The 24078-nt window shown below is 44.2% G+C and overlaps 1 protein-coding gene across 4 annotated transcripts in view; it reads right to left on the reverse strand.

Moving 5' to 3' along the window:
- celsr2 (cadherin, EGF LAG seven-pass G-type receptor 2) overlaps nucleotides 1-24078 on the reverse strand; it is a 77067-nt gene that overhangs the window by 21348 nt on the left and 31641 nt on the right. For all 4 annotated transcript variants that reach the window (XM_055915817.1, XM_055915814.1, XM_055915809.1 and 1 more), the window contains exons 2-8: nucleotides 23298-24002; nucleotides 14139-14361; nucleotides 8362-8477; nucleotides 8121-8209; nucleotides 2289-2446; nucleotides 1376-1539; nucleotides 1042-1167 (exon numbers count right to left, since the gene is read on the reverse strand). In XM_055915817.1, coding sequence (XP_055771792.1) covers nucleotides 1042-1167; nucleotides 1376-1539; nucleotides 2289-2446; nucleotides 8121-8209; nucleotides 8362-8477; nucleotides 14139-14361; nucleotides 23298-24002 — 1581 coding nt within the window. The remainder of the gene's footprint in view (nucleotides 1-1041; nucleotides 1168-1375; nucleotides 1540-2288; nucleotides 2447-8120; nucleotides 8210-8361; nucleotides 8478-14138; nucleotides 14362-23297; nucleotides 24003-24078) is intronic.

The raw sequence follows: 24078 nt of genomic DNA on the forward strand, positions 1-24078 counted from the left end.
CCCCTCCCATCTCCATCCCTCTTCTAGCCGTCCCAGCTCGTAAACCAGCAAGTCAAACAACTGCAGAGCAACTGCAGGAGCTGAGAAGAGAAATGGACACTAGTAATGCTCTAACAAACACAACTCTCTCAAACTGAGAAACAAAATACTTTACCTTAAACAGGTCCAAGGTGTTATTCAAGAGAACATGTTTAAACATATAGCTCTATTAAATGTGACATGATCCCTCATGACAGATTCATAAAAGCTTATGGGATATCGCATCTGTCATACTGTATACACATATGGGACCCTCACAAACCTTTGTGAAATGTCTGGCATAAAACAGCAATGCTCAGTATTAGTGTTTATTATGATCTCCAATTAGCTGCTGCAGAGACGCCGGCTACTCTTCCTGGGTCCAAACAGGAATCAACATAAATAAAATACAGTGTTCAATAGGTAACCTTATGCTTATGAAACCATCATGTCAGCAAATAAATGATGACTGGCTTTATCTGTGCCAGGAAAGAGTCGATTCTAAAATGATGAGGAAATATTTCAACACTCTGCTGATTGAAGAGCCTACTTCAGTTATTTACAGCCCTGCCAATTCCCTCTACACATCACCCTGAGCAATCTCCTCTGCATGGTGTCTATGCAAATGTTTCCGCACTACATTTACACTGTACACTCAAAAAGGCATGTTTCAAAATGATAAGAAAATACAATATAGCAGATGCTCTTTTAACACTGCAGCACTAAGAAGCAAATGAAATGGCCAGTGTCACTGTAACCACCTGGTTGTGGAGTTATGGTACAGTCCATCAACTACAAAGACACTAGTTAAGTGTAGGTCAGGCGAGCTGGGGGATGTTGTCTGTCTGATGGGTCACTTAGTAGTCTACTCCTAATTCACGCCTGTAAAGTCCTTGTACCTCTTTACTAAAAGGGCCTATAATGGTAGGTCATGGGGCCAACAAAACCTGGTTAGCTTTGAGCTCATGTTTTAACCATTTGAGGAAGCTTTACAGCCTCCGGCAATGTCGTTACTTCACTTACCCTTCTCGCAGTTCCGGCCTCCAAATCCTAGGGGGCAGTCACAGCTGAAGGAGCCCCACATGTTGACGCAGGTCCCTCCGTTCAAACACGGGTTGTTGTTGCAGAAGTGCCTTTTAGCAGAGCATCCTGTGAAGTTAAAGACATCTGAGGAATAGTTCAAGCCAACCTCATTATGCTAAGAGGTAATAAATTATTCATACTTCAGGTAAAACTTAAGGTACATTCACTTCCCCAACTCAGCTCATAGCGCTCAACTAAGACAGTAGGGAAGGGTGGATGCTATAAAACAGGCACAGAATGGTTCAGTCAAATAGCAATGTGCAAGGTTGCTAACCTGGTAGAGTGCCGTTGTTGGCGATGAAGCTAGCCATGTCGACGTGGCGGTTGTCGATCCTCAGGTCCTTCATGCAGCCCACAAACTGGCGGTTCTGGATGGGGAAGTCCTCAGGCAGTTTAGGCACGCCCCCTAGGAGTAGAGGACCAGTCAGATCCAGAGATCTACAGCAGAAAGACAGGACAGAGTCAGGCACATTTAGAATCTGTCACTCAGCTCTGCTTCTATACCGCAACACATTATATAAACACTGAGCTCTGCTTCTATACCACAACATATCATTAAAAACACTGAGCTCTGCTTCTATACAACAACATATCATTAAAAACACTGAGCTCTGCTTCTATACCACAACATATCATTAAAAACACTGAGCTCTGCTTCTATACCACAACATATCATTAAAAACACTGAGCTCTGCTTCTATACCACAACATATCATTAAAAACACTGAGCTCTGCTTCTATACCACAACATATCATTAACACTTAGCTCTGCTTCTACTAGCTTGGCTTCTATACCAAAACACATCAACACACTGGAACAGCGTTTATGAAATATTTATCAGACACATTTTGCAGCTTGTTTTTTTCCAGGGAGGATAACAGATACACCCCACTGAACTAAAATATGTTTACAATGGTTTACAAGCTGAACGTGACAGACTTTGTTTAAAAAATGTATAATCTGTACCATCATGAGAGCCCTGTTTTGCTCAGCCAATTGGGATTTCTCTTTTGCTCTTGGCATCACGACAATAGTACACTAGATCAAGAGTAAGCTCAGCTTGTGGCAAAATTTTTGAAAACTGAATTCATGGCTTCAAAAGGCTTTTACTCAACTACTATAACTGCAACTGTTGGCAAATAACAGTACACAGTGAAATACCAGTAAGACCCTCCCATTCCCTTACTTTTTAGATCCTGATTGGCTGCCCTGGGCAGAGCAGGTGTAGTTCCCGATTACATGACCAAATCGCAGTGCCACTGAGGTGTCACAGTTGTCCACAGTTACTACGACGACCTTCTGGTCAGAGGGACCCTGGGGCATGCTGGCCTGGTTTAGGATTGGCTGTGAGGAGAGAAGGAGTTGTTGAGTTTGGCTCCAGTGTTATGGTGAGAGCACCTACAGCAGATGGGTTGAGGGAGCGGGAAGTCACCTGACAAACTACTGTAAATAGCAACACATGGTGATAGGAGTTTCTAAATAGTACAGCATTTATAAGTTAAGTTATTCCTTCCTAAATGGGCAATACTGTATGTGTTTGGGAAGAACGTGGACATACATACAGTATGTAGTGTTTGGTTATGGATGGCTAGATAGATTGAGAGGGACAAGAAACCACACGTTAGGCTATAATGAGCCTTCTGGGACTGTTCAGAGGATTCTTTGAAAATAAAAATCACAGGTGTATCTCAAGGACTGCTTGATGCTAAAAATATGCTGAGACTCTAGGTTTATTCTTCAAGTTACAAAAGGCAGGTAAATGTGTGGAAGTTTATTTTTGTCTCAGAATATCCAATTTATTGTTTGTGTGTGTCACTGTCAAGCATTTTTGGTTGCTCAGCACAAATAGATTGCTTGTCTGTCTGAAGGTAGCGTGAAGTTGTGCCACACATCTCAGTATATAAGTGTGATCATAACCAATCCTGTCTAACACTCAGTAATCACACGTATTTTTCAAATGCAAAATATTAAGTGTAAAAACTAGCATTAAAAATAAAAAACACTCACCATCTACTTTGTCATTGAAACGCTCACCCTAGAGAAGTATTTTCTCAAGTCAAGTACTTCAATTAAAAACAAAAGACTTCAAACAATCTAAGAAGCTTTAACAACCCTAATGAAAAGTTTGAATCAATTCTGAAGAGAAAAGTCAGCCACTAGCTATTATATTCAGCCCTACAGTATTCTGGAACATCACCCCAATTTATCTTAATTTTTTCAGTGCTTCAATAATTTAAAGCCAAACACCCACAGTTTAAGTCAGAGGCTGACACATAACCAACAGCACACACATGGCAGAAAAGCCCTGCTCAACAGCACACACATGGCAGAAAAGCCCTGCTCAACAGCACACACATGGCAGAAAAGCCCTGCTCAACAGCACACACATGGCGGAAAAGCCCTGCTCAACAGCACACACATGGCAGAAAAGCCCTGCTCAACAGCACACACATGGCAGAAAAGCCCTGCTCAACAGCACACACACGGCGGAAAAGCCCTGCTCAACAGCACACACACGGCGGAAAAGCCCTGCTCAACAGCACACACACGGCAGAAAAGCCCTGCTCAACAGCACACACATGGCAGAAAAGCCCTGCTCAACAGCACACACATGGCAGAAAAGCCCTGCTCAACAGCACACACATGGCGGAAAAGCCCTGCTCAACAGCACACACACGGCGGAAAAGCCCTGCTCAACAGCACACACACGGCGGAAAAGCCCTGCTCAACAGCACACACACGGCGGAAAAGCCCTGCTCAACAGCACACACACGGCGGAAAAGCCCTGCTCAACAGCACACACACGGCGGAAAAGCCCTGCTCAACAGCACACACACGGCGGAAAAGCCCTGCTCAACAGCACAGTGACGGTCTTCTTCAGCACAAAGGATCTCTTTCATTGTGTGAGGAATCAATGGAGGGAGAAACAAGAGAAGGAGGGGCGGAGAGGGGTAGAATAACGATCCCGTCAATAAAGGTCACAGCCTCTTTTCAAACACAAGCGTTTCCCGAGGTCACACAGAGCTCATATTGACCGTCAGCCCGGTTAGAGCTTGTGTCAGCAGTGGCTAGCAGCACTGTAATGCGAGGGGTAACCACCACTGACCACCATCCCACTGTTGACTGACCAGGTCTAGGCACTGAGCTATGGACAGAGCATATAGGAATAGTCTCCATGTGCAGTGTGGTCTTGTGCTGAGCCATGTCGATTATTTTTAGTTTTTTAAACAACTAATTGACCAACATCGGTTCAATTATTTGAATTCCATTACGTTCATTTTTTTCTGTGAGCTCAAAGCGCAGTTCTTTAGAGAGAAATCAGATCAAGCCCGAACTGTGTGATGTAGATTGGAGTTGTAGATTCCAACAGGCCAATATTCTACATAGTTTAGTGCAGAAAACGTTGTAATTAACTACAATGACCTGCTGCGTCGCCAACTTGTCCGGTCTGTGTGGAGCAGACACAGAGGGAAAGAAGAGATGGAAGAATGCGCGATCGAGATGGTATGCCTTATTGACTATGAAAAAATATTAAAATAGTGATTTTGTCAGACAGCATAGGCAGCAGCTCTATAGAGATGAGATGATAACTTGGAATGAAATAGCCAAATAAAGTCATCAACTAAAATATTTTATTTAAGTAATGTGAATAAAAGATAATCAATGATAAGCAGTAATGGACAGTCACTACCATCATGGGACTTTTAATTGTTTTATTCTGTGTTGTTACAGCATTCAACCCACATTTAAATTTTAAAGAAAATAATCTAAACCAAAATTGAACTGACCTCAAATAGCACTAATCGCTCAGTAGCGTGGGCTACTGCGTGGGCTACTGCGTGGGCTACTGCGTGGGCTACTGCGTGGGCTACTGCGTGGGCTACTGCGCGAATAGTGTTGCTCTCTCCTGGGTGGCCTGATTGTTGAGAGCTGAGGAATACATGTGATTTTGGGGGGAGTGTTGTGATTTTTTTTTTTTAAATGGTATCTTCTTAACAAAAATATAATTAGCTAATTTTATTCATAGCATAAGATTATCATAAATTACACTTGTGATTTGTCTACATATTCCTGCAGAGCCATAATAACTGTCTGAGCCCTTTAATCAAATGGGGCTAAGAATACAGACCAGACAAATAGAGTATAGGTGGACCTTACACACACTGCTGGCATAACACATCTAGACAACTGTAATATTGTAGGTCATGACAGAGCCCCATCCCTTTTCCTAGGAGCACTGCAGACAGAGGCACTGCCACATCTCCCTCACATGGTTCTCATTCCAACCCTGTATCCTATCCAGTGAGTAGATTAGATTATATCTGTGCTTGCAGCATGCTATTAATACAGCTGTCCCATTGAGGGTCTGTCTTTGAGGAGCTGAATACTAGAGGAGCTCATTGTGGGTCTTGTGATCACGCTTGGCTGCGTCTGAGAGGATGGAGACTTAATTACATTGTTCCACTGCACTGATCAAATATTAGCCCTCCTCTTTAAACACCTCATCTGTCTCCCATTAGGCATTATTATCGTATCTAATAACTGGCAAATAGGATTATTTGCTTTGCTGATTTGAGTCTGAAATATGTGCAGATGGATTTCATTATTCACAACACACCGGCTACCAGAAAGGTAGAAAGAACCTCTAAACCTGTTGACCAAAATGTCTTCATCCTCTAGTTGACCCCTTGTGAGGCAATGGGAAACTAATTTGTTGGGACAAACAAACCTGCAGTCTGTTAGAATGGTCACAAACCAAATCACCCGACACGCTCTTTTCCACGGTTCCCCTCAGTTGAGAAAGGTCCGGAACAGACTGGTCCAAATTCTCTGGTTCGTTCACTGACCTACGCATTGGGCCATCGCTCCCAGCAGCAATCATCAGTCATGGCTGTTGACTCTGCTATAATGACTCTCTGCTAATGTCTGTCAGCCGCTCAGTCTGCTACACAAAGCCCCGGCCTGTCAGAGCTGATTGGAGAGCATATTTACTCAGGACTACATAAAAACACTGTTCCCCTCATTACAGCGGGGTGACAGGGAAACATGGGAATATGAGTTCATTGTTATCCACGATGACAGGAGGAGCATGGGAGCAAACAACAGTAATATTAGGTCTGACTGGAAACACCATAGCAACCAGAGAGGTTAGCCCTGAAGCGCAGTGTCCCGCTCAAAGCCCAAGTCAAAACCTCTCTCGCCTTTCTTTTCCTCCTTTTGCTCCTCTCCCGCCCTGTTTTTCTCTCCTTGCTGGTGAACAGAGAGCGGGGCACCTTCCCCGGGACCGCATCATTCACTGCCTATGGTCCCTTTGGATGCCGAGTCCAGCACAAAAGCAGTGGTCATTGCCATTCTCCACACTCCCCCTCTCCCCTGAAAGGCACATTTCAATCTAAAATGCCCCCACCTCATCCCACCCACCCCCCCATGGACAGGGACAGGCCGGGGTGAGCCGGACGGCGTGAGATACCTCAGAGGAGAGGAGCCATAATTCGACCTCTATGACTCACTGGATCTGGACCAATGAGACAATGCTGCTGCAGCGGGTGTGAACTTTGATGGGGGGGGGGTTAGTTCAACCAAACCTCTGGGCAGTTTTCTAGGAAAATGTCCCTTCCATTTGGCTGTGCATCTGCTTAACATTATGCTTGTTCCATTATTGAGTTCATGTTTGTATTGTGCTAAAGATGAGTAGGAAACTAGCTGGTAAGATGTGATGGAAAAGAAAACGGCTCATCAAAAGTGTTACAGTGTGAGCAGTGGGCACTCAAGAGGAAGCACTTCTGTAGGTCACTGGAGACTGTCATTTTCTGTTTAATCCAAAAACTACTAGGTCACAATAAAACAAGCGATGGAGACTTTCATTGGACTTGTTGGTTTGTAACAAAGTGATTAATGAAAGAATAATGTCCCCGCTTTGATGGGAACCAAAGCCTTTTTCTCCAATGGCCTACGAGAGGTTGTGTTCCCTCACATTCTGCTGGCTGAATCTGACATGGCCCTGTTATTATAGACCATGAATAGAATATCCACACTAGGAGGGGGTTGCCTGGCAACAGCTTTATGATGCAAAGTGACTTCCTGAATAGACCAAAATGTAACATCCTGTGTGTTGGTCTGGGGGGGATGGCTGAAAAGGATGGGGATAAGGGACAAGGGGTAGTGGGGTGGTGGGTTATAGTTCCATACATTCTTCACTGATTGATATGGAAATAAAAAAGTTGAAGCCGTCGTCAATGAAAATGATCTTGTTTGTATGAGTTCTATTTTCTCCAACATATACTCTGAGCATAGCTGTGAAAACATTCCTCCCACCCTTTTCCAGTGTCTCTCTCGCTCTTTATCCATCTGTCTCATCCCCCTCCATCTCTCTAGCTCCCTCTCATTCCTTCTATGTCTGTCTGGCACACTGCACATTCCACTGTCCCATCAACGGTTTTCTGGAATGACACAGCAGCAGTTCTGACAGGATGCAGCAAAGTGAAAACGTCCACAGAGGACTGTGGGTATTCTTCTCCCAGTGTGGTCCAGCTAGAATCATGACCGACCCTCATCACTCTATAGACAGTCGCCATCAGACACTTGATGAAGTACAGCTGATCTAGTATAAATGGATGTCATCAGGACACGAAGTACAGTGTAAAAATCTATATCCAGATCTACAAACACTACACAACATCCATAAATCAATTACCGGTATACAAGTCAATTGCAGGCCAAACGTGTTTAGAAAATATGTATTGTATTTAAATGTCTCATATTTCGAGTCTGTGGTAAAAGACAAACATAATTCAGTTTAGGCATGTACTGAACTGATGTTGGAAATGAACTGCTCTTCGTCCTCCTGCTCTGTGCTTCAGAGTGAGGTCTGATAAAGCCAAGTCTATAATGGGCCTTTTCAGTAGCCTAGTCTGACTCAAGTTACTGTATATCCCAGCCCAGACCCAGCAAATCTGTGTTTTGTCTAGTGTTTGAACCAGTCTACACTTTATAGGACCTAGCCCAGGTTTCCCCCGACCTTGTTGTAGTAGTGAACTTGCACCACATGCCACTGGCCATCACTGACACCTCCAAGGATGTAGGGCGACACAGTCGTCTTGGTCTCACCTAAAAAAAACAAGTCAGCAAAGGTTATTCACACATCATTGGATCAGGGCTAGTGCCAACACTTGTCACCATCACATGTGAATATATTAATAACAACTAACTCTAGATTTGGGATTAATTGGCTGACGAGCAGTAAAAGAAGCCCCTCCTACCAGCAGAGAAGGTGAGCTGGATCTGCTCGTTAATGATTTCCACAGCGATGAAGTCGTGCTTCTCGTTGAAGCGGCCATTGTAGAGTAACAAACCATTTGGCTCCTTTGTGGCAAATCTGGAAGACAGAAAGAAACAGGGCTCAGTGTCCATTCTCAGCCAAAGACTAAGAGAGAGTAAACAACAGTCTTTTCACTGAGGAAGGGTCTTTGTGGGGGGACTATGTGAAGATGCATTCTGTAAATATAACTAGTCATTGCTGCAATAAATGCATTTCAACAATATTCAACCACATTGAACACTCAGTGCTGAAAAACATGTCTAAATGGTCAATATCATGTGTAGCCTTCTCATACCCATGTCTAGAACCAAATCCAGTACCCTCGCCACAAGACAGACAGACGTACAATATACTGACTGACATGCCCTATTATAGCAGAGGATACAGATTATGAATGCATCAGAAAACGTTTTTCCTTTCCCATTAGGTTACTAGGAGGGCATATTGATGCACTGTCCCTAGTGATTCACCATTGAGGAGCAGAGGACTAAATGTAATAATGTTGCAATTTTCCACATATCACTGAGCACCCAACAGGGTTAACCACCACGACCACCGTTCTCTGACAGAGATGGAGAAAAGTGCTACAAAATAATCTAATATCTGCAGTGTAGGTGTGGAGCATGACACAGTCCATAAACTCAGACAGCATACCGTGGACAGTGACTAAACCACAGAAATAGAATATCCATAGAGCTGGAGGTCATTGTGTTGTTGTCTTTTACTGTAACGTTAATAGACAGACGCATTTAACCAATCCAGTGCACCTCTGGCTCCCATCCAGAGGCCACGCCAAGTGACGCCACTAACCCTCTCGTCCAACCTGGGATTCAAGGAACGACGCGTTCCAACCACAGAAAGACCACAGGGCATAGAAAAAAGACGGCACTAGTTCTATAAAAAAAATCTAATAAAAAATCTAATCAAATTTTATTAGTCCCATTTATCGAATACAACAGGTGTAGACCTTACAGTGATATGATTACTTACGAGCCCCTAACCAACAGTGCAGTTTCAAGAGATAAGGATAAGAATAAGAGATAAATGTAACAAGTGATTAAAGAGCAGCAGTAAAAAAAAAAACGATATATACAGGGGGGTGCCGGTAGAGTCAATGTGCGGGGGCACCGGTTAGTTGAGGTAGTATGTACATGTAGGTAGAGTTAATTAAAGTGACTATGCATAGATGACAACAGAGAGTGGCAGTGGTGTGGAGAGGGGGGGGGCAATGCAAATAGTCTGGGTAGCCAAATCATTGGGTCACTGAGTTCTGAGGTGTCTTAATTTGATTCACTACAAAGGTAAAAAGCTCATGTGTGACACCGTGTTACCTTATATAATGATATTGCAGGCAGTCCAGGCCAAATGCAAAAGATGCCAGAAAATTATAGAACCAGAAAATAATTTCCCCTCATTCACGTCCCAGGGGACCCCACAGTAGATGTGCTCCGTTTTACATTTGTAACTTTCTGAACATCTGTGGGAGAACTGAGCCCTGTCGGAGCCCTGTCGTCTATGTTACTGGTGTGACTCGTTAGCGCTTGTAGTCCGCATCTGCCTGTTCAGATGGAGACCGTGTCAGACGGATGAAGCTTACATTCTTCTTTTAAATGAGGGAGAGATTCCAGAGATCTAAATACAGTCTCTCAGGATGCTCTCAGAACACATTGGTAAATGTTGCGAGGCTATGTGTGGGTGTGTGCGCCAATGTGTGAGCGTGCATGCATTATCCCAGAGTGTAGCCATGGGGCACAGCAATGCTGACCTGCTTACTGAGGAGAATGATAATCATGACCTCAGACAAGAGGGAAGAGGAGAAAAACAAAAACACACCAACTGATAACAATAGCACTGAATATCTCAAACATGTTCGCCCATGACTGCATGGCCACGCACGACTGCAAAACCGTCATTAAGTTTGAGGACGACACAACGGTGCTAGGCCTGATCACCAACGACAATGAGGAAGCCTATAAGGAGGAAGTCAGAAACCAGGCAGTGTGGTACCAGGACAACAACCTTTCTCTCAACATCAGCCAGACAAAGGAGATGATCGTGGATTACAGTAAACGGAGGGACGAGCATGCTCCCATCCATTGTGATGGGGCTGTAGTGGAGCGGGTCGAGACCTTCAAGTTCCTCAGTCTCCACATCACTAAGGAATTAACAAGGTCCATACACACCAACACAGTCGTGAAGAAGGCACGAAAAGATTTGGCAAAGATAGAGCTGCACCATTGAGAGCATCTTGACTGGCTGCATTACTACTTGGTATGGTAACTGCTTGACATCCGAACGCACGGTGCTAAAGAGGGTAATGTGTACGGCATAATGGGTACGACTTATCTCTACTACTGCATCGCAAGCGGTACCGATGCACCAAGTCTGGAACCAACAGGACCCTAAACAGCTTCTACACCCAAGCCATAAGACTGCTAAATAGTTAACCAAATAGCTACTTGGAAGGCTTTCCACTAGATGTTGGAACATTGCTGCGGGGACTTGCTTCCGTTCAGCCACAAGAGCATTAGTGAGGTCGGGCACTGATGTTGGGCGATTAGTCCTGGCTCGCAGTCGGAATTCTAATTCATACCAAAGATGTTCGATGGGTTTGTGGTCAGTGGTCAGACCAGTCAAGTTCATCCACACTGATCTCGACAAACCTTTTCTGTATGGACTTCACTTTGTGCACGTGGGCATTGTCATGCTGAAACAGGAAAGGGCCTTCACCAAACTGTTGCCACAAAGTTGGAAGCACAGAATCGTTGAGAATGTCATTGTATGCTGTAACGTTAAGATTTCTCCTCACTGGAACTAAAAGGGCCTAGCCCAAACAATGAAAAACAGCCCCAGACCATTATTCCTCCACCACCAAACATTAGTTGGCACTATGCATTCGGGCAGGTTTCATTATTCTGGCATCTGCCCAACCCAGATTTGTCCGCCGGACTGCCAAATGAATCACAGAAGCGTGATTCATCTCTCCAGAGAATGCGTTTCCACTGCTCCAGAGTCCAATGGCGACGAGCTTTACACCACTCCAGTCGACGCTTGGCATTGCACATGGTGATCTTAGGCTTGTGTGCAGCTGCTCGGCCATGGAAACCCATTTCATGAAGCTCTCGATGAACAGTTCTTGTGCTGACGTTGCTTCCAGAGGCAGTTTGGAACTCGGTAGTGAGTGTTGTAATTGAGGCCATTAGATTTTTATGCGCTATGCGCTTCAGCACGCGGCGGTCCCGTTCTGTGAGCTTGTGTGGCCTACCACTTCATGGCTGAGCCGTTGTTCCTCCTAGACGTTTCCATTTCAAAATAACAGCACTTACAGTTGACCGCGGCAGCTGTAGCAGGGCAGAATATTGACAAACTGACTTGTTGGAAAGGTGGCATCCTATGGCGGTGCCACGTTGAAAGTCAATGAGCTCTTCAGTAAGTTCATGCTACTGACAATGTTTTCTATGGAGATTGCATGGCTGTGTGCTGTCAGCACCGTGTGGCTCAAATACCCGAATCCACTAATTTGAAGGGGTGTCCACATACTTGTGTGTATTCTCCTCGTACCCCTGCACATTGACTCGGTACTGATAACCCATCTATATAGCTAAGTTATCGTTACTCATTGTGCATTTATTCCTTGTGTTATTATCTTTCTATTTGCTGTGTTGGGAAGGGCCCCGTAAGTAAGCGTTTCACTGTTAGTCTACACCTGTTGTTTACGAAGCATATGACAAATACAGTTGGATTTGGTTTGAAACAGAAAATCGTGTGTTGTTTATTATGGTTAGCATCTAGAAATATGATTTATTTTCATCTATGGCTTGGCCTTCTTGTCATCAATGAATAGGTTTTCAAGGCTTTTTCACACAGCTTCCAGATCCCCCCGGACTGAGTGCAATCAACCATAACTGACTCCTCTGGCAACATTATATGTCACATTAGGCTGCCATTAGCAAAGTTAACAACCAGTCTACATATATTGACATATGGAAGGGCCAAGGGCCATGATATAATGGCAAGTTAATGTGACTGTATTAGACATGTGCATTGAGGAAGTCTCTAGATGGCCAAACCTGACATGAATACTAACAATGTGAGAGGTATTATTCAAATATGTGACACAAATGTTGCTACTAAGGCTGTTTCTGGTAACAGACACACTTCCAACACACAATTTCCTCTTCCTGCTAACTCTCGCTCTACTGTAGTGCAGTCTATAGGCTCCACCTCACTGAAGTTCCCCATGAGAAAAGCTCTTTATCACAGTAACCTGATCAAGCCAGGTTTAGGTAACAGAGCGCCCTGATAGACAGCCTGCTGGGTGTTAGCTGTTATATCCCCAGCTTTACACACCACCTACTTCACAGCTCTGGGAGCAATCTGGGAACTACAGGCCAAGGCTTTTAAGAAAGAGATCCAAAAGACTGCCATCTGAGCTACATTTAAACAAAGGCCACCACTTCCATAAAACTCACAAAGGCATATCATTATCACCACTACTCATTAATGGCTAGTTTCAAGCCCTGCCAAGAACTTCTAGAGTGAGAAAACATCACAAATATATATATAAAAATGGCCATGTAATTTTACAGTGATAGCAACTGGGGGTATTGTCTTTGCTATGACGGGATATTATACCCACGGTGGTGCTTTTATTGTCACTTGGGATGGAGCATTTCATTCAAATGAATGTACCCTTGTCTCATTTACATGAATGTACTTCCGTGATCGACTGTGTTCAGTGTTACTCATCTGTTTTATTTAAGCACCACCATCCCCTGGCTACATCGCACAAGATACTAGTCTTTGATCTTGGTCTAGAAATACAACTTGCTCTACCTGTATCAGACAAATGACACCATTATGTTTTAGTGCTCATATAAAACTGGATGGTCGTTAATTGAGAGCAAATACATATTCCCAAAATATCAAGGCATACCAGGATGAAAGCCCCCTAGGTGTAGGAGTTCATCTCATATGCACACGCACACACACACAAACGCATTTAACCATGGAAAAAGGTCTGGAAATATGGCTGAATATAAACAGTATAGCTTCTCCCTCCGCAAGGAAATCAAACAAGCGAAATGCCATTACAGGGACAAAGTGGAGTTGCAATTCAATGGCTCAGACACAAGACGTATGTGGCAGGGTCTACAGGAAATCACGGACAACAACAAGAAAACCAGCCCCGTCACGGACACCGAAGTCACGCTTCCAGACAAACTAAAACACCTTTGCCCACTTTGAGGATAATACAATGCCACCGCCGAGGCCCGCTAACAAGGATTGCAGAAAAAGTAAGTCTACAGTCCCCATTAGAAACCTCTCTCACCATACATACTCACCATGCTCAGGGAACCCAAACCCAGCTAGAGAAGATGAGCCTTTTAAAGACTACGGCTATTAAATGATTCAGTAACTTATGAAACACCAGGAAGCTTATGTAAATGAGAGGGGAGGCAGGCCGTTAAGAGGCGTGAGCGTATAAGAGCAGTTGTGGAATGCATGAAGTGATCATTTAAAGAGAGCGCAAGAGTAATGTTCGAGAGGAGTCATAAAAAAGAGAGAAAGAGAGGGTGGAGTGGTGGGAGGAAGAACGAGAGAGGTGGAGAGAAGGAGTGAATCACAGTACTATATTTAGGGAGCTACTTTGTACTACGAAAGTGAATGATTGAGATGGCACAATGTCCCACTGTGTGGGGTATTAGTTGTACTTACGAGAGGGAGAGGGTGAAGTGGAAGCGCTGGCGGAGGCCCTTGAAAGTGAGGAAGGACTGCAGGGGGAAGTTCCTGGTGGTCATCTCACAGTAGGGCTTTTCATATCCGCCAGATGGGCACTCACACTTGAACCCTCCCACCAGCAGGTTCACACAGGTGCCCCCATTCTTACACACAGCTGGGCCACAGCGCCCGGAGCGGGACGATAGCTCACACCACTTGCCTGGAGGAAGAGAGAGGGGTAGAGAGAGAGGGGGAAGGGAAAGAGACCTGTCAGAATTACAACTATCAAGGTGACAAATTTCAGTGCCAGCCCTGGACAGTCTGTGGGTAAAAAAAATGAATTGGTCCTCCCTTCCAGTTCAACTTCACTAGTGTCTAATCTCACCAGACTACTGCTGCGGTTTAATATGGGGCAAGACAAGATGCATTATGCCTCCAGCATTTACCACGAGCCTTCCCCGAGAGGGAGGGAATGTGTGAGAGAGGCAAAGATGGTGAGAAGAAGTCAAAGGACGCAGCAAGGAAGAGACAGTTTTCAGACAGTGAATGAGACAAAAAGAGAGAAAGTCAGACAGAGAGAGACAGAGAGAGTGCTATGGCAATGGGGAACTGTTAGTAAGCCTTCATGCATCGTGTAGCCCTGCGCACTGCTTACAACTTCTATTGGTCTCCAGTCTCTGGATGAGAAGCTGCAGTTGCTATGGTGAGACTGCACGCCTCCTTGCACGAGTTGGAATGTGTGTCAGAGCCACTCGGCAGCACGGAACACTTCCACTGTGTGTAGAGCTACTGTACTGTTCACACCACACAGAAAAAGACAACATCTCTATAGACTATACATACACAGGGCTTGTGTTGTACATCCTACAGCCAGTCACAGCCAATCACAGGATTCTCAGTCTAAGACAATTAAGGGAACCCTTTGTTTTACTACTGTTGTAGGGTGTATTCACTCATTCATCCAACTGCAAGGTCATTGTGGTCATTATGGATTAAGCTTTGATAAGATGTGGATGTTATCCTATGATGCATTGCCATGACAGTAGTCAGCATTGTACCGTGGTGGGCTACACAGGCAGAAGAACAGTCACTTTACCCTGGCGAACTATGACAATTTGTTGTTTCCTTGATGGCGCTTGTTGACACTTGGCTACCGCTAGTAGAAAAAACACTAACTGCATGAGTGGGAAAAAACTACCTGCATGAGTCGTGAGGAAATTAAATCAGTGACTCGCCTCAGGCAAAAAGTTACTTCTGTCTCTTTAAACAAATCAGGGGAAGAGGGGACATTAGTCAGGGCTTGATGTGGTCAAGCATTGCTGCAGCCAACGCTGGGCTACTGTAGGAAGCTGGGCCACTGGGATAGTCTTCTACTTCCTCTAAAGTCAGCTTGGGCTCTACAGGGGCCTCATTTTTACTGAGGAGGCTTCAAAGTTAAATGTGATGTATTCTTCTTTATACAGTTACAATCATACGCAGATCAAAAATTACATTTTTTATGGTAGAAAAATCTTCTAACACTCAGAAAGGATAAATGGTAGCGTTCTGTTTACTTTAAAAAACCTACCAGGTTACCCTTTCAAGTCCCTCATGAAAACATGACATGTTAATATATGGTCAAATCTGAGGAGGAATCCAACAAACCTACTTTCCTTTTGGAAATGCTTGTATTTCACACATTAACCGTACTGGCTCTATCCATGTAAGTACCTATCCAGAAACTGTACAGAAGACAGTAAGAGACATTATAGTGAGCATCCGGTCTCCGCCCTGCAGTCACCTGAGCCTGTTCTGTTGTTTATACGGTAACCTGGGAATAAACAGGGCCAATGTTTTTCTGTCAGGCATCCCTCTGGGATGTCCTCCCACAACAGGTGCAGGGTCCTGGAACAACAGCTCTCGGTTGCTAAGTGAGCTGGGCCATATGAGGAGCTTGCAAATCCATTTTTTTGGAAGCATTTACTACCCCTGCCCTCTCCAACTCTCTGTTTACTGCAAACATGAATCATTAAGGCTGTCAAAATGTGCAGGGACCAGTTTTAGGCAGGAGGAGACACACCACACACTTTAACTACTCAAGCATGGTAAATATCAATGAGAGAAAGTGTACCATTTTGTGGCAATCCAATAGATATAAAACCGGCAATTCAAAAGCTTTGAAAGCATTATACTGTGGAAAACTTGACAAAATTGACCTAGAAAATCATGTGGCACTTTGAAATACAAGCATTTCCAAAAGGAAAGTAGGTTTGTTGGATTCCTCCTCAGATTTTACCATATATTAACATGTCATGTTTTCATGAGGGACTTGAAAGGGTAACCTTATTAAACTAATTACAACACACTAATGCCACACACACGCCTCATCTCCAACCACCATATCAAATCTCCCCAGTTGACAAGGCACTCAGATTAATTTAAAAAAATGGGGTTCTGTTCTCTTCAGCAGAGGTGAGACAGAGGTGCTTATCAAACACAACAACAGCCAATGAGTCACACAATAGATAAGAGTCACCAGAAGAATAGGCTCACACAGAAACCTTTCAGTCTCAGCCCATAGCTGGCATCTCCACTGATCTTGATTTTATCTAATGTGGTGATAACAGAGACAATGATTACCATGACTAATTCATATGATCCTTAGATTAGTGTAATTGTTCAGCTGCGTCTTTTAAAAAACAATGGTGTGTGAATTAGCAGGGGGGATTAAATGGCGGGCTGTAACTAACTCCTCCTGCTGAGACCCCTTTACAGATCTAAAATGGAAACGGGCATTTCTGTGCTGCTAGGTAACTGAAATGCATGGTCTCCTCTCCTAAGTGAAACAGAGTGGTAGAGAGTCCTCATATGGGCAGTTTCTCCCTGAGGACGTGAAGGAATACAAGAGTTAAGATAATTCAACGCTGGGACGACAACACTACATGCTCCTGGCACTATCGACAGGGCTTACTCAACACAACACCAACCCACCAATCATACTGACAATTTGCTGGAAGAATACACTTAATTTATTCAGTTGCAGCTAACCTGGTGTGACTACCATGTAAAATCAGGTAGGGGTGAATCCAGGCCATGTCGAACATTATTCTATATCCCATCCACTGATTCCAGTCACTAGTAGTGAAGGTGACAGAGTGGCATAATTGTGATCCCACCGTGCCAAACACATTGCAGCATGGGCCAGGTGCAGTGGTGGAAAAAGTACCCAACTATCATACTTTAATAAAAGTAAAGATACCTTAATAGAACATGACTCAAGTAAAAGTGAATGTCACCCAGTACTTACTACTTGAGTAAAAGTCTAAAAGTATTTGTTTATAAATATACTTAAGTATCAAAAGTAAATGTAATTGCTTAAATGTAATTGCTAAAATATACTTGTATCAAAAGTAGCCAGGGGAACGCTCCAACACTCAGACATCTTTACAAACGAATAATTTGTGTTTAGTGAGTCCGCCAGATCAGAGGCAGGATGACCAGGAATGTTCTTTTGAAGTGCATGAATTGTACAATTTTCCTGTCCTGCTAAGCATAAAAAATGTGACTAGTACTTTAGGGTGTCAGAGGAAAATGTATGGAGTAAAAATTACATTATTTTCTTTAGGAATGTAGTGAAGTAAAAGTTGTCAAAAATATAAATAGTACAGATACCCCAAAACACTGAAGTAATACTTTAAAGTATTTTTACTTAAGTACTTTACGCCACTGGCCAGGTGATGAACCTGGACCAGATAACAGGCTTACACGAAACAACACTGATGCTTTTTATAACTAGCTAGACCAGAGGTGAGTGGACTAAAACCGAGACTATAGGAGCGTTATATGAATAACAGTATCTAATATCTCACAAAACACAATCCTATGATCTGCCAAATTCAAATTCAGTTGGGGTAATATTGGAGGCTTCCATGAGGCATTCCTACGACATGCTTTGATTTTTGAATTGATTAATACAACATCAAATACTGAAATATAAAGCTTTCAGCATTTGTGTGCTATAGGCTACTGGTAGAACTAACGACAACATAAAGAAATGCTTGATTAGATCAAAGTAAAAGTCTGCAGCAGCAACAACCGTGTTGTACTGGGGCCTCCTTTCATATATGGGGCAGAGTGTGTGTAGAAATATGCTACAGCGCAGTATACTGTAGTGAGATTGGAGCTGAGGAGATGGTGTATAAAACATGTTAAAGGTGGGGCCTCCCGGGTGGCGCAGTGGTCTAGGGCACTGCATCGCAGTGCTAGCTGCGCCACCAGAGTCTCTGGGTTCGCGCCCAGGCTCTGTCGCAGCCGGCCGCGACCGGGAGGTCCGTGGGGCGACGCACAATTGGCATAGCGTCGTCCGGGTTAGGGAGGGTTTGGCCGGTAGGGATATCCTTGTCTCATCGCGCTCCAGCGACTCCTGTGGCAGGCCAGGCGCAGTGCGCGCTAACCAAGGGGGCCAGGTACACGGTGTTTCCTCCGACACATTGGTGCGGCTGGCTTCCGGGTTGGAGGCGCGCTGTGTTAAAGAAGCAGTGCGGCTTGGTTGGGTTGTGCTTCGGAGGACGCATGGCTTTCGACCTTCGTCTCTCCCGAGCCCGTACGGGAGTTGTAGCGATGAGACAAGATAGTAATTACTAGCGATTGGATACCACGAAAATTGGGGAGAAAATGGGATTCAAAAAACAAAAAACAAAAAAAGACATGTTAAAGGTAAGAGCTAAAAGTAAGTTGTTGTATGTGAGTATTCTCAGTCCATTTGTCCTGTACCAGACTGAGTCAGCCAGGCTTAATCATTCGCTCAGTCCTTCCCAATATGAGTGAAATTGATGGCTGCTCTGCTCTGTTATTTTTTCTCGCTTTCCATCATACTGCCATCTGGCAACGCCCACGGGCCCCAGCAGTTCCACGCCACACACAAGCACGGGAACACAGACACATACATACACGAGCACACACACAGCAATTACCTACCCACCCACATGGAGTAGGCAATTCAAACCCCCCCCCCCCCCACACACACACACACACACACACACACACACACACACACACACACACACACACACACACACACACACACACACACACACACACACACACACACACACACACACAGAGAGCAGCCAATTGACCCCCCACACCCATACACAGTGGCTTTCAGCACAGTGGGAGTGTCAAATCCAACAGTCAGTCATGTTGAACAACAGGAGCTGTAGATTGTATCTAGGACAACCCCATCAACCCAGCCCAGTCTTGGATAGATCTGGAGAGGAGAGGTTGACTGTTCTCTCAGAGGCTTTGTTTGAGGAAATATTAGAGCAAGGCAAAAGTTGATGATTTATGAATCACCCTAACACAGGCATAACTGCATGTCTCGATCATATTACTACTCTGATTACCCAGCAGGTAGGCACGCCCAGTAGATGAAGTTGAAATGAGCTAGCCTGCTCAACGCGGTACAGACCCTGATCTAAGTGAGATTGATGAGGATCACTCTGCTGAGTTGACATGGCTCACACACACCATCATCCTCCACAGTTCAGCTCTCACACACCCACAGCAGTATGGACCAAAAGAGTGGTCCTCAACCCGAACCTCTGAGTGACACCCACTCACTATTAGAACAACATATTATGTTCTCCCACACAATCGGAATGTGTCCAATGGAAGTGGCAGAAACACTTTTTACATTGGGCTCCCGAGTGGCGCAGCGGTCTAAGGCACTGTATCTCAGTGCTAGAGGCGTCACTACAGACCCTGGTTCGATTCCAGGCTGTATCACAACCGGCCGTGATTGGGAGTCCCATAGGGCGGCGCACAATTGGCCCAGCGTCATCCGGGTTAGGGTTTGGCCGTCATTGTAAATAAGAATGTTCTTAACTGACTTGCCTAGTTAAATAAAAAATAAATACATTGATTTAGCATAATATATAAGATACCCTTAAGTGTCTAATCCACTGAAGAGACCATAAGAGACTACCACTATAATTGACCACCATTGTAATCAGTGCTGTTGGCCCATTTAATTAGCTGCATAGACCTGGAGGGAATTCCAAAGCCAATATGATATCCTAAAATATTGGCAGCAGATCCTGAAAGGGGTATTCTATATGTGAAATAAATTGGAGTGGAGACTGCAGGGTTAATTGAGGGTATCATATCTAGAGATGATAATATATAGAAATCATTGCATTTCAAAATGTGGTGGTGGAGTCCCTCACTGTATTGCTGCACAGAATATCTGAAGCCAAACAAAACTAAAAACACACTCTACCTAGCTAGCTAACCTAAACCAGAAACACAGATCTACAAAAACACATTGCTTGACAGTCAATATTATCATAGTGATTTGTAAAAAGAAGGTTAAACAAGGACTGGTCTTGCCAAGATTTGAACCACACAAGAGGGTATGGTTTTAAACTGTATACACTGTTTAATAAATGGAGATAACCCACTGGTCTAGTAAAAGTGACAACAATTATGTACATGTAAGATCAACCCTTTAAAAACTGAATCCATCTTTCTAGAAAGGAGCGAGAATCCAACCACATTTCATGCTTTTATCCAACTAGAAAAGCGGTGAACTTCAAAGAACATAGTATATGTCACATAGGGAGAGCGCAGGGCTTGGGTGAAATCAAATTAACTCATGTAACTCCATAACCCTTTGATATAGCAGAGGGCAAAAACTCTGGTAATCACTCATATTAGCATATTTCCATTCCCTTCTCATTCTCCCCATCCACTCTTAGTTTGTCTACTTCTCTCACCTTCAGCAGAGAGAAACCAGATCGTCTTCGATATTTTCCTGAAATGCATAATATTTGGAGCAGTGTGCACATCTTTCCTTCCTAAATCTGCTTTAAGTGGAAAAAGACTAAAAGCAAACCCATTTGAGATTGGGGCTGAGATAGTAATTGCTTAACATCAGAGTACCTCAGTATCTTAAAAAAATGTAACATTTTAAAAGTTCTTCCTTTGCACCAATCCTCACAGCCCACCGTCTCTACAGCGTATTCTTTGTTACACTTTTCAATTCCAGGTATTTTTACCAGGGGGCATTGTTAAGATAGGAAGACACACTCTCTTTCTCCCTCTCCATCTGTAGCCATACATAATTCAGCACTTCCTTCCATTATTCCTCCCAGAGATACTCTGCTGCTGACCGGCCAAATTACTATTGTTTTCCCCCTCTCAGACACACTCATCCCTATAATGCTACAAGCTCTACAGGACCTCAGGCCAAAAGAGGCCCCAGGAAGGCAATACCAAAGATACCAGTAACTAACCCAAGATATATCGTTGGCATCTTTTCCAATGGGAGCAAATTAAACATAATTGGCAGAAAAAGCAAGGTGGTGGGCAGAGCCAAGGACGACCCAGCGAGATCCTATTGCCGTGTTTTTGCATATTTTCATTAGGGAACGCCTTCTCTGTGAAGTGCGCAGTAACTCAATTCGCCCCTGCACTCGGAACAACGCAATTTTTTGAAACTTTGGTCAAGTCTACAAATCTTAGTGCACCCTGTTCATAGCAGATTCTAGTTTTGATAACAGAAAACTGTATTGAGATTGAATGTTGAAAATCGATACTGAAAATTTGCAGAATGTCAGCCAAGTTTCATCTTGCTCCATCTTCTCTCATATTGTAAGACCCTGATGTTAGCTCAACAAAAACAGAACGTGTCGTTGATTCAGACTTCCGACACATACTTCCTTTATACCAGTTCATAATCTTTCACTGATCCCTGCTGGATTGAGATGTAGGGTTTTTACTCACACACAGACTGCACTTTTCATTCTCTCCAACAGTGGGGAAGGGTAGGAAGTATGAACAGTTAACCGGCTGGCGCATGTTTATCGCAGTCCCACCTAATTGGTCTAGGGATTATTAAATGAACTAGTCATCACACTGCCTGTCCAGCTGAATGGGTTTCATCACTGTATAGGGCTTTAGCCAGGCTGTAACATGTCAGGGTCAATATATAGACCAGAGGGTAGGATGACATGAATGAATGATGATGTATACATCCATAGAATTTCCCATGGGACATTAGATAGGAAAATTAACTTTATGACCACGTGGCAAGAATGATGTCGTTGCATATTGTCATTGTTGTGTCTATGACCGGAATAAGGCTATTCACTATAAATACAGGAGATGCACATACATTCAACATTTTTCAAGTGGTTTTCTATGTGAATTGTACATTTGTTCATTTATTTATTTGAATCCGCATTAGCTTTTGCAAAAGCAACAGCTACTCTTCCTGGGGTCAACAAAAACATGGCAAGTACTAAAATCACTGCTACACAAGGACAGTTACACAAATTCAAAATACAACAATAACAAAAAAATTATACAAACACAACTAAAAAAAATGGTGTGTTACAGTGCGCTTGTGTGTTTCCCCTCACATTCCATTCCCCGCCATTCCATGAGTTGTCTTTGAATCTGTTTTTAAAAGGTCATTTTGCTGTTTGCTTGAGTAATTAGAGATGGAAGGGGGTTCCATGCGATCATGGCTCTGTATAAAACTGAGTTGCTGGGAATTCATTTTGGACCCCTGGTGGCATGTGTTGTGGGGTATGAAATGTGTCTGAGCTGAATGTTATTTGATTATGCAGACCATCTGTAATTTGTCACAGTAATATTTCTCATAAAAACTAGACGAGAAGCAGTTACTCTCTCGTCAACCCTCAACCAGGAAAGACTGGCATGCATGCTGTTGATGTTAGTTCTGTATGTGCAGTTAAGGACAAGGCGTGCTGCTCTGTATTGAACCAGCTGCAGCTTTGCTAGATCTTTCTTTGCTGCACTTGACCATATTACCAGACAGTAATCAAGATGGGACAAGACCAGGCCTGAACAACTAGTACAGTGGATTTTTATGTTTTATAAGAAACGTACCCCATCTTTACAACAACTTTGTCAATATGACCTGACCATGATAATTGACCATCCAATGTTATACCTAGGAGTTCAGCTTGCTCAACTTTCTCAATGGTCACACCATTTATGTACAACTCTAATTGAGGTTTAGGTCTTAGAGAATGTTTTGAAACAAATACAATGCTTTTAGTTTTAGATGTATTTAAGGACAGTTTATATCTACGATGTGAAATTTCTTCATCTGTTATGAAACATCAAATCAAGAGAGAGGTCACTCACCAGTATAGTCATTGAGGCACTCGCAGGTGTAGCCTCCCTCTCTGCTGCGACACAGGCCGTGGGCTCCGCAGGGTTTGGAGTAGCATAGGTCGATTTCTGTCTCACAGTAGTCTCCTGTGAAGCCCGTGGGGCAGCGGCAGCGCAGCCCGGCGATGGGGTGGATGGGCCGGAACAGGATGGTGTCGGACGCCACAAAGGGTGCCAGGCTGTCGAACTTCAACACAGACACACACTTCATGTAGTTCTCACAGGGCTCTCGCAGGCAGATGTTGTCATCGAAGGGCAGCACCTGCTGGGAGGAGATGTGGGCCAGCAGGCTGCGGTTCAGGTACAGCCTCTCTTGAAGCTCCTCAGACCCAAAGAACTCTGCCCCGCCACTGGCCCCTGCTGCCCCTCTGCCAACCCTGTCGCGCCCCCCTCCTCCCCCCCGCGGGTCCTCCCTGTGCGAGGGCACGGCAACAGACAGGCTGACGTTGAGGATGCGGGCGCTGACGTCCGTGTCGTCCTGGATGTTGAACACCACCACGTCCTCACGGTCAGCTGACAGCACGCGGGCCACGCCCTCCAGGAACTGGGCCAATAGCAGGGACAGGAAGTGTTCCTGGGAGGTGTTGGCCAATCGCAGTGTGATGCTGTTGGAGAGCATCTCGTCTGTGATGATGGTGACCTGGAGCAGACACTGGGCCGACACAGAGTGGATCCCATCTGACATGAGAGAAAGAGGAGAAGCACAGTATTAATAATACAGAACCTGGATTTATATCACAAACAGTACTGAGGT

The sequence above is a fragment of the Salvelinus fontinalis genome, chromosome 3 (assembly GCF_029448725.1).
Source record: "Salvelinus fontinalis isolate EN_2023a chromosome 3, ASM2944872v1, whole genome shotgun sequence".
In the NCBI taxonomy this organism is placed as follows: Eukaryota; Metazoa; Chordata; class Actinopteri; order Salmoniformes; family Salmonidae; genus Salvelinus; species Salvelinus fontinalis.